This window comes from Pezoporus flaviventris, unplaced genomic scaffold (genome assembly GCF_033815535.1).
Source record: "Pezoporus flaviventris isolate CSIRO_AGI_PZ_B2104156 unplaced genomic scaffold, CSIRO_AGI_Pfla_v1 ptg000213l, whole genome shotgun sequence".
In the NCBI taxonomy this organism is placed as follows: domain Eukaryota; kingdom Metazoa; phylum Chordata; class Aves; order Psittaciformes; family Psittacidae; genus Pezoporus; species Pezoporus flaviventris.
The window spans coordinates 265,454-279,646 of NW_026892761.1; the positions used below are offsets into that span (position 1 = coordinate 265,454).

Consider the following 14,193-nt stretch of genomic DNA (forward strand, 5'->3'; position numbering starts at 1 on the left):
GTACAGTTCAGATTAAAAAACTAAAAGCCAACGCCTATTTTTCTGAACTGCCTGATCTTCTTTGCTGGAATTTCTTAGGGCAACAGCTTTGGAGGATCCATACAGTAGACCAACCTGTCACTGTATCTGAAGGGCTGTCAATTTGACTACTTCCTGACACAGAACACAACACTATCAACAGACAGCGTTGTACTGAAGTTAGGCAACCAGTAAGAAGAGAGGAGAACCTTTGTGCAAAATTCCAAATACAGTTATGCTGAGTGCATGGAAGAAATACTACTCCAAAGTGCCAGTGTGACCACCTTTTAACCACCAAAATATAAAGAATACAAATTCTTGTATGTGCACATCAGAAATACCTATCAACACATCTGAAAGTTTGGATTGCCTGCACAGAGACATGCAAATTGCTGGTTGCAAGACACTGAGTAAAATAGCTGAATCAATCCAAACTCAAATTTTCACAGTACACTTACAATTGAAAGATACAGAAATGACTGCATCATTTTAGTACCATTAGTAATGAAGACCGTGTTTTAGGTTTGCCTTTACTAAACACAAGTGTTGGATCAGATATGAATGGCAGTTAAACTAACAGGTGAAACAACTGACAACTGAAAAAAATCAACATATGAGAACCCTGTATTCCAGACAGAAAGGTGATTTACAAGTAGGAAATACCAGCACTTCTGCTAAATGTTTTGAGCTCTGTAGTGGCCAACTCATTTCTTCTCTCAGATCTTGGATAGAAAACCTCAGGTATCTAACCTAGGATTGCAAACCCCCACCAGATGGAATGCCAGTACAAGCACTTGAGCACTGGATGGAGGAGTCTCTTTTGAGGGCTAACCTTTTTAGTAGGCTTTTTAGCCCTTTTCCTTGTAATGAAAGATACAAAGGGGCAACAGGTAGCTCTTTGTTCACAGTTTTCAACAGGCATCCTACGTAATGAATATTACTTGCAGTTACCAAGTTGACCAAGAGATGGCACTATCCTATAGGCAGCCACACCTGTGTACCAAAAAACCGTGCAAAGCGGAGGTTTGATTACCACCGCAAACCAGGCATTGCATACCGCACGTAGCCGTTCATATAAAACGGTTAGACACTTACTAAAATCATACATTTTAAAACTGACATTTTAAAATGTCAGAAGGAGAAGGCTGAGGTTTTTAGTGACTTCTTTGCCTCAGTCTTCACTGGCAAATGCTCCAACCACACTGCCCAAGTCATGAAAGGCAGATGCAGGTACTGTGAGAATGAAGACCTTAGGCCCACTGTAGGAGAGGATCAGGTTCGATACATTCTTAAGAACCTGAACGTGCACAAGGGAAATACAACCCCCATTTTCAAGAAGGGGAAAATGGATGACCCGGGGAATTACAGACCAGTCAGTCTCACCTCTGTGTCTGGCAAAATCTTGGAGCAGATTCTCCTGGAAAGCATGCTAAGGCACATGAAAAACAACAAGGTGCTCGGTGACAGCCAGCATGGCTTCACTAAGGGGAAATCCTGCCTGACCAACTTGGTGGCCTTCTATGATGGGGCTATGGAGCTGATGGACACGGGAAGAGCAGCTGACATCATCTACCTGGACTTGTGCAAAGCGTTCGACACTGTCCCACACGACATCCTTGTCTCTAAATTGGAGAGACATCACTTTGATGGATAGACCACTGGGTGGATAAAGAACTGGCTGGATGGCCGCACGCAAAGAGTTGTGGTCAACAGCTCCATGTCCAGTTGGAGACCAGTAACGAGTGGTGTCCCTAAGGGATCGGAGTTGGGACCAGTCTTGTTCAACACCTTTGCCATGGACAGTGGGATTGAGTCTCCCTCAGCAAGTTTGCCGATGACACCAAGCTGTGTGGTTTGGTTGATACGCTGGAGGGAAGGACCTTGACACGCTTGTGGTCTGATGCCAATCTTATGAACTTTAACCAAGACAAATGCAAGGCCCTGGGTCAGAGCAATCCCAGGCACAGCTATAGGCTGGGCAGAGAAGAGATTCAGAGCAGCCCAAGGAGAAGGACTTGAGGGTGTTGGTCGATGAGAAAATGAACATGAGCCGGCTTCAGTGTGCACTTGCAGCCCAGAAAGCAACCGTATCCTGGGCTGCATCAAAAGGAACGTAACCAGCAGGTCGAAGGAGGTGATCCTGCCCCTCTGCTCTGCTCTCATGACACCCCATTTAAGAGTATTGTGTGAAGTTCTGGTGTCCTCAACATAAAAAGGACATGGAACTGTTGGAACAAGTCCAGAGGAGGCCACAAGGATGATCAGGGGACTGGAGCACCTCCTGTATGAAGATAGGCTGAGAAAGTTGGGGCTGTTCAGCTTGGAGAAGAGAAGGCTGCGTGGAGACCTCAGAGCACTCTTCCAGTATCTGAAGAGGCCTATAAGGATGCTGGGGAGGGACTAGTGGCTGCAGTGACAGGACAAGGGGTAACGGGTTCAAACATAAACTGGGGAAGTTTAGATTGGATACAAGGAGGAAATTCTTTAGTGTGAGGATGGTGAGGCACTGGAATGGGTTGCCCGAGGAAGTTGTGAACGCTCCATCCCTGGCAGTGTTCAAGGCCGGGTTGGACAAAGCCTTGACTGACAGAGTTTACTGCGAGGTGTCCCTGCCCATGGCAGGGGGGGTTGGAACTGGATGAGCTCAAGGTCCTTTCCAACCCTAACTATTCTATGATTCCACGATTTTATGTTAACAATAAACTCACCGAGTTTACTGAAGTATCTCCTCAGTGTGCTTACATTTGTTTCTCAATTTCTGCAAATTTGGTAACCTCCATGCTTCCTAATGGAAGTCAAAGCTAACATAAGGCAGCAATGTGTCCTTTTCACAAAGAAGGCTAATGATATCCTGGGGTGCATTAGGTAAAGTATTGCCAGCAGGTCAAGGGACATGATCCTTCCTCTTTACTGAGCACTGCTGAGGCCACAACGAGCCTACAAGAGATACGGACATACTGGAGAGAGTCCAGCAAAGGGACACAAACTTTATGAAGGACTGGAGCACCTCAGGCTGCAGTCTCCATCCTTAGATACTCAAAAACCATCACCTGGACATGGTCCTAGACAACCAGCTCTACATGGACCTGCTTAGCGGGAGACTGGGACAAGACAACCTCCAGAGGCCCCTTCCAACCTCAGCTATTCTATGATTTTGTGACAAGTCTCACTCAAGACAGCATCCACACTTTGCAAAAACTGGTTAACAGGCTTCCTCATTTTGAAATGGTTTCACTTTTCTCAATTAGGCACAAGGTCAATGGATGTATTGATCTTTGGGTTTTTTTACTCCTTGAAGGGTTTAGGAGCTAAACAGCTTAGGGCCAATGTTGGAGAGCAGCTCTTCAGCACTTACATTTGAAGTGCGTTCCTTGCGTTGTTTAGAGCCAAATTAAGACTTGAATTTCCTACTCTCTTTTCTACATTGGCATCTCCAATACTCTTGAAATAAATTGTCACTGGCTGTCTTTAAAGACTTCATATCCCACTGTGAAATTTAGCCTCATCTGTATGTAGGAAGCTACCCCTTTCTGTGAGTCTCTAGTGTGGTCTGAAAGATAAAAGAGTCCTCAACATCTGCACAGCAGGCCTGCAAGATAAGCTGAAGGAGAGGTCTCCACATCACATCCACCCCATATAAAGAAATTGAGCAAACAACTCTGCAAGTGGATAATTTTGAAAGAAAGCTGAAGGAAGGAGCCATTGCCCATCAGAGCAAGAGAAGCTGAAGGCTTTCACAGTACGGGGAACTAGACATGGGTCAAGGTAAGCAAAAATCACTTTGGCTAGTCCCAAGCATTTGCCAGTTGTTTGTCAGGTAAAGCAACTGTCCCGGCTCCAAGACAGTGTTCATGAGTTTTGTAAACGAGTTGGGCTTCTTACAGGGCAAGAGCCAAGGAAATTCTCTAAATGGTAAGGGAACTCAATTCACACAGAGCACTGCCTAAAAAGGGGGAGCAAACAAAAGCTGGTATCAATGCCTAAGGGGCATTTGAGAGAGGCAGGAAGCAGCTAAGGCAGACATCTGAAAGTTTAGAAGCAAAGGCAAGAGTCCTTAGCACTGAGGATGGGGGAAGGACATGGGGAAGGTAAGCCAAACTACAAAACTGAAGCAGAGAGATTACAAAGTGTTTTAGCTACTTGAGCAAGAAGACAGTCTAGGTTCTAAGCAATCTTTCAAAAAAGTTAGATCCACAAAAAAGTCATATGAAAAGTCATATGAAAAAAAAGGAGCCAGACTGCATATGACTCACCAGTCTACAAGACAGCCAGAACTGACGTATTCATCACAAAGAAGAAAATATAGGTCAGAGCTGGCTCTGTAAAGCTTAAACCGTGCAGAGCTATGAGCTGGGACAGTCATAAAGGGATGTGAGAGCCAGACCAGAATCATTCACTGAAAACAACACGACAAAATTAGTGTTGAAAAAACAAAACACAACGAACAGAACAATAGGAACAGGAGAAGGTATCAATGTAGAGAACAAGGCAAGTCAGATGAAGAACAGAGCAAACCACTGATAACTGCAAAGAGCACTCACTGCTCCTTTAACACAGGAGCAATGGCTTTAGACAGCAGGGGAATGCTCCGTGGATTATTTTTCTTTTAGCTGGAACAAAGGGAGAGCCTAGGCCAGCAAGGCAGAGTAAGTGACAGAATGTGTCATGTAACAGACAGCAGTTTACAAAACACAGGTTAAAGGATCTAACTGATGAGTTGAAAGATGAAGAGATAAGTGAGGTCAGCATGATCCCAAGCCTGAGAAAAACAACGCTGAGAAAAAAAACAGGGTGTTACCTGCTTCTCAACAAGAAGTCTGGAAATATTAAGACCACCAGCAAAACTGTAAGACAAGTGCAAATACATGATCTCAGTACAGCCACTGAGCACCAAACTGGGTGCTTGAAATTGTGACAATTCTTTTCTCTCTTTTGGTGCTGGACAAAAGCATGTATAACGTGTATGATGCATGTGTAGGAGACAGGAGGAGGTGCTCTTTTGCCTCCTGCAGCTCTGGGTGTGAGACTGATAATTGTATGTGGTGCAAAGAAGGAAAACATGTCTTACTTGCCGTGATCCAGTATAGTTCCAGGACTATATTGGCACATTACATTCGAACCAGCAGTGAAATTTGCACTAGCTGTTGCTCTTTGTGCATATCAGACGTACACAGGAAAGTAACTGCTGGAAGAGCCACACCCACACTGCAAGTGGGGTGAAATAGTTTGTCTCCTGTGCACAATTTCAACCACGTAACCATGTGGAGGGATGCTGCTTTGAGTGCCATCTGTGCCCTTGAGTACAGAGAACAAGACTCCAAATGTAGTCACAGTGCATGCTCAATACTAACATACATCTATACCATCTGAATGCTCAGGCCCGTTCTATCTCCCTTCCTGGGCAGGAAAGAGCTTTTGTATCATCACTTGGTTCACTTACTGATCCTAAGGTATAAGCAAAGGCAGCTCATTAGCCACTTGACACAAGAACAACTAAGTTCACAGTGAAGGCCCTTACAGTTAGTTGGCAGAAAGTCCCAAAGGTAGGGGTTCACTCTCTGAGTGGAGAAACACATGATCAGTTGCTTGTGTGCCTCAGGATGTGGTCCAGCACCAGACTGTGGGCAGCTCACAGCCCCAAACTCATTCTATATCTTCTCATGCTACAGGTCTGAGCATCAAAAAATGTGATTTCAAGGTCACAATGAACAACAATAACCACCACACAGAAGAAATCAGCACTGAAAGGCTTATGGTGAGGCGAGGGCAGCCATTCACTATCACTGTATGCTTCTCAGCTCCAATACACAACTACCTGTGGCAGCTGAAGAGGATCCTCCTCATAGTACAGACAGGTAACATCATTACCATTGCTATCAGAGCTCTGGTTCTCCATCCACCTTAAGAACAGACCTGGTGGCAAAAGTCATGTCCAGAGCTGGACAGGGGTGCCCAAATTTAGAAGTGAGGCCAGTTAACTGTTTATCTAAGGCAGAGAAGAGTCTCCTGCTGCTGCAACTGCAGGGTCAAAATTAAACCACTTTCCAGAAGAGACACTGTATCACAATAACCAATGCAGGTTCACTACTCTCTGATTTGAAAGTTCTCATGGGATCTCTCCTCTCCCCTGGAGAGGAATGGTTTAGGAACGTTCAAACTTAGCTAGTCTGTTACAGATGCTTGCTGTTACAGTGTTTCCTAGTAAAACCTCTGAGAAAGGTAGCAGCATTCAGCCCTAGCTTGTTTTAGCATAATCTGAGCATCTGGCTGTGACTTTCGTTACGAGACACTGAAATCCAGAAGCAGCAGGCCTGCGCCATTCTGGTTGTTCCTAGTTTTTACAAATCTATGAAATAACGCATCCCACTTTCAAACATGGGGGCCTGAGCACAGTACTAACCTTAAGAAGATTTACTAGGCATTAAACTGCTAAAGGGTTAAGACTCTCTCATAAGAAAGGAGTCATGGCTACAGATCTAGTCTAGGTCCCTGCAGTCTGCATGGGGTGAGGGTGTGTGTCTGGAATAGACACAACCAGCTCTCTTTGGCTGCAGGATCCCATCCTTCTAAAGCAGATGGAACCCAGACTGAATTTCCCATCTCCAGCCTGGGAGACCAGAAGCAGTGGAGTGCAGCACTGGAAGAACAGGACCCATGCTTCTGGACCATCTCTGTGAACACACCTGCCAATGCTCCCATTGGCCAGTATACTCTGCTTTTACATGCCTCCAAGTCTGACCATCTCCTGGGCAACTTCACCCTTCTCTTTAATCCATGGTGCCAAGGTATGTGGTCAGAAACAGTAAAGGCAGGATAGGATCAGTCACTTCACAAAACCAGCCTTTTTTTTTTGGCAGAGATGGCACTCTGCCTTCATGGAGGCTGAGGTCAACTAACACTGACGGCCACTCCTGTCCCCTCCTCACAGCACCTTAGCAAGGAGTAAGGGCTAATGAAAGCTCGAAGCTGCCTGCCTCATCACTTCTGCCCCTTCCTAGAGTACTCCACTGCCAGAGCCCTGTCCTCCTGTAATAAAGATTTTAAGATGAGTCAATATTATAAGTGGTCTGATTACAACCACTGTATGTTTTTTAAGAATAGTCAACAACAGCCAGGAGAGTAAAAGAGCCAGCTAGCACAATAGCCTAGGTCTGGAGAAACTTTTTCAAACAAGCAAACAGATAAGACAATGAAATTCTTCTTTCCTGTGTGAATCAGCATTTGTGGTATTTTTCAGGGCACAATGCCAGGGACTGCTGAAGTCCCTGGAGTGCAGTGGAATCTGCTGGTGTAAGAGAGATGCAAGTGCATCTGAGACCAGGAATGCTCTCTTCCTGATGTTTTTTTCTTCTAATCTAGATGACGAGGTGTTCTTGGCTAATGAGGCACAGAGGCAGGAGTACATTTTAAACCAAGATGGTGTCATCTACTGGGGGACAGAAAACGCAGTCCTAGCACAGCCTTGGGACTTTAGTCAGGTAAGCAAGAGGTCCAGTATGTCTGTGCTCTCTTACACCCACCAGCAAAGGAAGGATGCATATCTCCTTTGTGCATGCCATTCATTTCCATACTGTGGCTTTGATGAAAGAACTTGCAGTCTGCACTCCCTGTCTTTGTCTAAGACTGTGCAGGAGAACACGGACCTGTGTATGAAGTCCCATAAACCAGTATATGTAATTTTAGCTACCTTCTCAGGCTGTCCTCTATGAAGAAATGCATTGATCTATATCTGGGCTTTGTGTGCCTTCCTTTATCAACAGATATAAAAGCATTTAACAAAGCTTAGTTACTTTCTCTGTTTTACAGGCAAAGTGCAAACAAGTAGATCTTCCAATCTGCCCAAGGTATCTGGTACAGACAGTGATTAGAAAAGGACTTTATCCCATTTCAGTGCACCAGACTGAAAAAAGTACCTCTGTGTCAACCTGGAGAGTGCTTCAGAAAAGCATCAATTCCCCTCAGTCAGGGAATGCAGTATCATGCTAATGCATTTCTCACCTTGCTTCAATAAAGTTGTAAGTCTGCCTTTAGTATGTTGTGCTCCCTCTCCAAACCTCTGCCTGGACCTCTTCTCTACAGCGCACTTCTAGAAGACTATCAGTGGAAAGAAAGAAATAATCTGCAGAGTTACAAATCCTTGCAGGGACTCCAGAGAACAAATGTTCAGGCTAAATTTTCTGAAATGACGTGTTCTTATTTCAGTTTGAGGAGGATATTGTCGACATCTGCTTCACACTGCTGGATGTAGGTGAACGCCATCGAGACAAGGATCACATCCAGCGCAAGAACCCTGTTTACATCTGCCGCACAGTTGCTGCCATGGTAAGAAGAGCTGCCAGCAGCCCTGACCCTAGCAGAGAAGGCCCCAATACAGAGCAAAGGCCAGCATCTCTCAATTCCAGTTTATGGCAACACAATGCACTGACCAAAGAGGGAGCCTTCTCAAGGCTCTTACAAACAACACCTCCTGCCAAACTCCAGCCCTTCCTGATATTCCTGCAGCAAACAAGTAGGGCTGCAGGAGTTTCTTAGCAATGGCAGTACACTTACTGAATAAATCGCAGGGGAAGCTGTTGTACCTGTACTGCACAGCCATGACCTTCATTCTTTGCACAGAACATTCTTTTGGTTTCATCTGCCTTGGGGGTAGCTTCAGGAAACAGGACGAGGCATTCCTATCAAAGAGAGGAAATTCCTTAATCCATCTTTCTCTCCTTCTCTGCAGCTGAACTCTGATGAGTTTAGAGGAATCCTGACAGAATGTGGGACTGGGCAATACTTTAATGGGACACCCCCTTCCAAGTGGCTGGGAAGCAGTCCCATCCTCCGGCAGTGGGTTGCATCGCAGTGCAAGCCTGTCCGCTACGGGCAGTGCTGGGTGTTTGCTGCAGTCATGTGCTCAGGTATAGTGGTGATTCAAAGACTTCTGTGCTGAGCAAAGCCTTATTTGCAGAATCTCTAGCATATGCCTAAGTTCTTGAATTGACACAGAACCCAGTAAAATAACCTTTAATTTTTAGGTGAGAGGCAGATCCTCAGAGTTTCTTCATCAACATACAGCATCGCTACCTCTAAGATAGAAAAGTATCAGTACACAACATTCACTGAACACACCTATGACAGCTTATTTCCCAAGGCAAGGTGCAATGCCTCTTGCATAAAAACAGCAGGCATGGTGCCATTCCTAACAGTCCTAGCACAAAAAAATGCTCTATATCACTAGAGGACCCTTAGGGCAGGATGTACAACTGATTCACAGATCTTTCTTCTGCAGTTTTAAGGTGCCTGGGAATTCCTACCAGGGTGGTCACAGGCTTTACATGGGCTCACAACACTAACAGCAGCCTGAGTGTGGATGAGTATTATGATGAAGACGGGACACTGCTAACACAAGACAAGAATGCCCGTGTCTGGTAAGAAAACATGGCAGGGCCCAAGCACAAATCTGAAACAATACCTGTATATAGGAAGTGACAGAGGTGGTGGAAAGAAAGAGGTAAAGAGCTGCAAGGAGGCAGTTAGGAGACAGCCCAGCTGAAATCCTGTCTACATAACCTGTTCTGGAGAAATCACTACAACCCAAACTGAAAAGCACCCTATTACTAGGGCCCACAAAGGAAGAATGATAGTCTCCAGTCCAGCTGGAGAAACTCTATTTGTGTCAAAACCCCAGTCTCTGCGCTCCTCAACATGCACTGAGCTCTTTCAAAGGAGCATTAATTGGTTGTGGTTTGGCTAAAACTTTACTGTACCTCAGATCTTAGTCCCTTGATATAAGTACATGATGCTGTCTCTTGCAGGACCTTCCATGTTTGGAATGAATGCTGGATGGCTCGAGCAGACTTGCTACCAGAATACAGTGGGTGGCAGGCACTGGATGCCACCTGCCAGGAAAAAAGCAAAGGTAAAATATCAAAGATGGGCTTTGGGGAGGTACGGAGGTGGGAGTGGAGTGGAGTGGTGAACAAATAAAGCAGTTCAATATTCCTCCCTTCCCAATTTCCAGTGGAAGGATGCAGAAGGACAGGGACTCACCCTGTTGAATCTAAGCACTAAATCATCATTCACCTGTTCGGTTTGTGTACCTCTATCATAGCACTGGTCCCTAATGATCTCCAAAACTAGATACTTCACCACTCCTGGTATTGGTCTAAATTAGGCATGGGTCCAGTTGGTAAAGCATCTGAGTCTTAGCTAGGCCACAATTTCTCTTCAGGTCCATCCTTTTGTGGGCCAGCCCCTGTTCAAGCCATCAAGGAAGGGGACACAGAAGCAGATTATGATGTCTGCTACTTCTTTGCTGCCATCAATGCCAAGCGCCAGGTCTGGATACAAAAAGCAGATGACACCCTCAAGCCAGCTCTCGGTAGCACAAAGTACACTGGCAACAACATCAGCACCAAGAGTGTGGGCAGTGAACGCTGTGAGGATATCACACAGAACTACAAGTATCCTGAAGGTATAGAATCATAGAATAGTTAGGGTTGGAAAGGACCTTAAGATCATTTAGTTCCAACCCCCCTGCCATGGGCAGGGACACCTGTCACTAAACTATGCCACCCAAGGCTCCATCCAAGATGGCCTTGAACACTGCCAGGGATGGAACATTCACAATTTCCTTGGGCAACCCATTCCAGTGCCTCAGCACCTGCACAGTGAAGAATTTCTTCCTTCTAGCTAACCTGAACTTCCTCCTCTTCACTTTAAGCCCATAACCCCTCGTCTTCTTGCTACAGTCCCTGATCTAGAGTCCCTCCCCAGCATCCTTGTAGGCCCCCTTCAGATAGTGGAAGGCTGCTATGAGGTCTCCCTGCAGTCTTCTCTTCTCCAGGCTGAACAGTATGGGGTAGGCAAGTGGTTGAACACATTTTCTCTGCCATCATTACAAAGAGTGAAGGACTAGAGAGCAGAGCTGTACCAGCGCATTAGGGTCATCCACTTCTCACTACTTCCCCTTTCTGAGTGGTACAAGGACACCTTACTCTTGCTGTCTACAGAAGTCATGCACAAATTTCATTCTGCTCCATTGCATTAATGAGTTCTCTCAAGGGCAACACCCTTCTTCAGCAGGTACTTTCCCGTCTGGAAAACCTTTCCTGATTTCTGTTACCTGTACACTCTGTATCTCCACCTCCCATTATCTCTGTAATATATATATATTTCAGACTCCAGCTTTCTGAAAAGGACTGCTCCAGATACTGTCTAAATCGCTCCCTTGAAAAGTAGCTCCCCCTTCAGAATCTATTACTGAGTGCTATTTCCCTTACCCAACCCTACCATCCCATCTTAGACCATGGCATGCTGTCTCCTTGGCCGCAGTCCATCACAACATAGTCCTGTGCCCTAGCTACAGCCATAGCTAAAAAGGCAACTGCTTCTTTTATTCTGACAGATGTTAGCACCGAGGTGCTTTAAAAACTAAGACAAACGTTTCCCAATAGAAGCTTTTGGGTACATCCAATGACTGTCCTGTCAGCTGAAATTCTCAATCTGCTCCAACTGAAGCACAGCAGGCTCTCTCTATAAAGATAGAAACAGTTATCTACAGTACTGCCAGGATAATTCAATGCCATCATTCTGCATCTACTGCTTCACACTAGTAAAGAATTCTAAAACATGTGCTCCCTTGTGACAGGCTCTCTTCAGGAAAAAGTTGTACTTGACAAAGCCTACACAAAGATAAAGAAGCTTGAGACAATCAGCAGCAGCAGCAAAACACAGTTTAGCTTCGTTCCTACTGCCCTTGAAGAGCCAGTTAACCTCTTCATGCACCTCCAACTGAGGAATTCTCTGCTACGGGGACAAGATGTTCCACTTTCCATTGAAGTATTTAACCACAGTGGTGGAGAAAAGGCTACTCACCTGCTAGTTGGGGCCCAGTCTCTACATTATAATGGTGTTCCCATTACCCAACTTTGGAAGGAAGAGTTTCATTTTACCCTGAGAAGCAATGAAGGTAAGGATTCTACTGGGTGCATGGCTAGAAAAATGTGTCTAGTCCTCTCACTTCAGGAAAAATGCACTTAGCTGTAACTTTTCAAAAGGTTCCCAAACAGCTGATTGCAGGGGACAGAAATAAATTTTCTTTACGTTGACATTGACAAATGTTTTGAATCTGCAAATGCAGTTGGGATCACTGCAGCTTTTAGTACAGTATTGGGCATTAAACACCCTTAGGCATTATGCAGCCTAAGACCAAATAGTACTTATCATCTGCATTGTCATCTGTATTTCATCACTCTGTATTCCAGCTAACAACCTGCAAGTCTTTCTGCCTTACTCGCAATACAAAGAAGAATTGGGACAGGACCACCTGCTTAGGCTGACTGCCGTATTGAAAGACGAGGACTCCTTCTACATATACTTTGCACAGGAGGAGATCATCATTTGTGATCCCCCTCTCACTATTGAGGTTAGATCAGTTGCTCTGTTACTGCAGTAATGAGAAAACAGCTTTCATAGTCATAAAGAAAAAAAAAAATTCTGCTGGGTTGAGTAGCTCTCCTCAGGCTTTTTTCAAAGCACTGAGACATCAGTTTGGGAAAAGTGCGTTGTGTCACACTGTTGTATACAGTACTCCCTCTTCTACCTTATCTACGTGTGAGCATAAGAAATCCCAATGACTCCCAACTCACTCACCAGTATGGAAATCACACGATGCAGAACAGAACTACAGCAGAATACCATAGTCAAGAAGAAAGTAAGCTGGACTTTGCCCCTTCTGGCAATTGGCAGCTCAGACTGAAACCTCTCACACACACAAAAAAAAAAAAAAAAATCCTCCTTTAACCACAAAAGAATCTCTTTCCTTCTCTCAGTTTCAGCTCATTTCCTTCTTCCAACAGTTTCCAGAAAACATGGTACAGTATCAGCCAAGCACAGCAAAGATCGGCCTCCTGAACCCTCTCACCGAACCCCTGGAGAAGTGTGTGATAGTGGTTGCAGGGCGAGGGCTCATTTACAGACAAAGAAAGTACAAGTAAGTGCAAACTGAATTATCTAAGAACAGCTAAAGAAAACCCCTGTGCAGGAAAGGATGTCCCCAAAACTAAGTGAGCAACAACATGGCAGGAAGAGACTACAGCAGCATGAAAGCCCCAGGCATCCCATCCTTTATTGACAGATAATACAGAAGATTTTCACTGAGGAGAAGAAAATCCAGGTAACATAACTTTCAACAGATGTGTAATACATAAGCTGAAGTCAGTACAACATTTGTGAAAGCTTCAACCCCAAAAGCCTAGACAGCAGAAGGAAAGCTCCCTGCCAACAAGAAGGTTAACGAGAAGTACTACAAGACCTAGGGAGAAATACACATTAGATAAGACAACAGTTATAGGCTGCTGAAATGAGCTACAAAATTGAGAAATTATTTGCTGCTGAGAAATCAATTGTTTTTTAGATAGCCACATGAACATACGTGAATGGGGTGAAACTATACTCTTCGTGACATATCTTTCCACATACTACCCACTGTCAGCAATAAAGACAGTCCCTGGGTACAATTTTAACAGTCTACCCCTTCTCTGAAGAACCAGACAAACCTGGCTTAGCTGAGTCACCCAAAAAGGCATTAACCCTGCCTACACGCACACTGCTCTCAAGAAGCTGCATTATGGCAAAGTAACCTTAGATGACTCCATGGGGAGTTCAACCCTCCTGACATATATCCTGCCCTAGACCATAACCACATCATCACAGTTCCATTGGGATAGTTCAGGTAACCACTACCTGCCACCTTCCCCCTCTCAACCCCCTTTCCTTTTCTGGCCCCATACCTGTGTCGATCAAATGCACCTCCTGGGCCAGAAACTAGAACTACAAAGAGGCGTACTTCCTGCATAATCCCTTCTCACCTTTCAGGTTGGGCTCTGTGCAACCTAAAAGCACTCAACAGCTGCAAATCCCATTCACCCCCACCCAAACTGGGCCCAGAAGACTCACTGCACATCTTACCTGCCTTCAGCTCCAGAACCTAAAGAGCTACAAAACTATCAACATTGCAACTGCCTGATGCCCAATTTAGAACAGATCCTGCTGTTCTTTTACAGAAGAGCAGTCATGATCTGTGCCCTGGTCTCAGGCAAGCATAGATGTTAACAGCTGAATTAAAGATATTTAAAACCATGACTGACTTTGATTATTTGTACAAACAACTCTCTTCCATCTGCCATT

General features: G+C 45.0%; 2 protein-coding genes across 8 annotated transcripts in view; one reads left to right on the plus strand and one right to left on the minus strand.

Annotated features, from left to right (window-relative positions):
• The window catches only part of CCNDBP1 (cyclin D1 binding protein 1), a 77,788-nt gene that overhangs the window by 55,447 nt on the left and 8,148 nt on the right, over positions 1-14,193 (minus strand). The gene's annotated exons all lie outside the window — the stretch shown is intronic.
• Positions 3,620-14,145, plus strand: LOC133262576 (protein 4.2-like). 5 transcript variants are annotated; one of them, XM_061441881.1, is made up of 13 exons: positions 3,627-3,783; positions 5,688-5,873; positions 6,573-6,803; positions 7,378-7,496; positions 8,221-8,340; positions 8,744-8,921; positions 9,293-9,431; positions 9,819-9,922; positions 10,235-10,477; positions 11,654-11,974; positions 12,270-12,430; positions 12,843-12,997; positions 13,882-14,145. In XM_061441881.1, exons 1-13 carry the CDS (start codon positions 3,774-3,776, stop codon positions 14,030-14,032), a joined length of 2,118 nt encoding a protein of 705 aa, XP_061297865.1. In that variant the 5' UTR covers positions 3,627-3,773; the 3' UTR covers positions 14,033-14,145. The 5 variants fall into 5 exon arrangements, with proteins under 5 accessions (XP_061297869.1, XP_061297867.1, XP_061297865.1 ...); XM_061441882.1 differs by having other exon boundaries at positions 3,629-3,783; positions 12,864-12,997; XM_061441883.1 differs by lacking the exon at positions 5,688-5,873 and having other exon boundaries at positions 3,622-3,783.

What these genes read in the sequence shown, in the direction of transcription:
- LOC133262576 (XM_061441881.1), top strand. An exon ending in CTTTAATCCATGGTGCCAAG is followed by an intron (nt 6,804 to 7,377) that starts GTATGTGGTCAG and finishes CTTCTAATCTAG; the next exon opens with ATGACGAGGTGTTCTTGGCT. An exon ending in TACCCTGAGAAGCAATGAAG is followed by an intron (nt 11,975 to 12,269) that starts GTAAGGATTCTA and finishes TCTGTATTCCAG; the next exon opens with CTAACAACCTGCAAGTCTTT.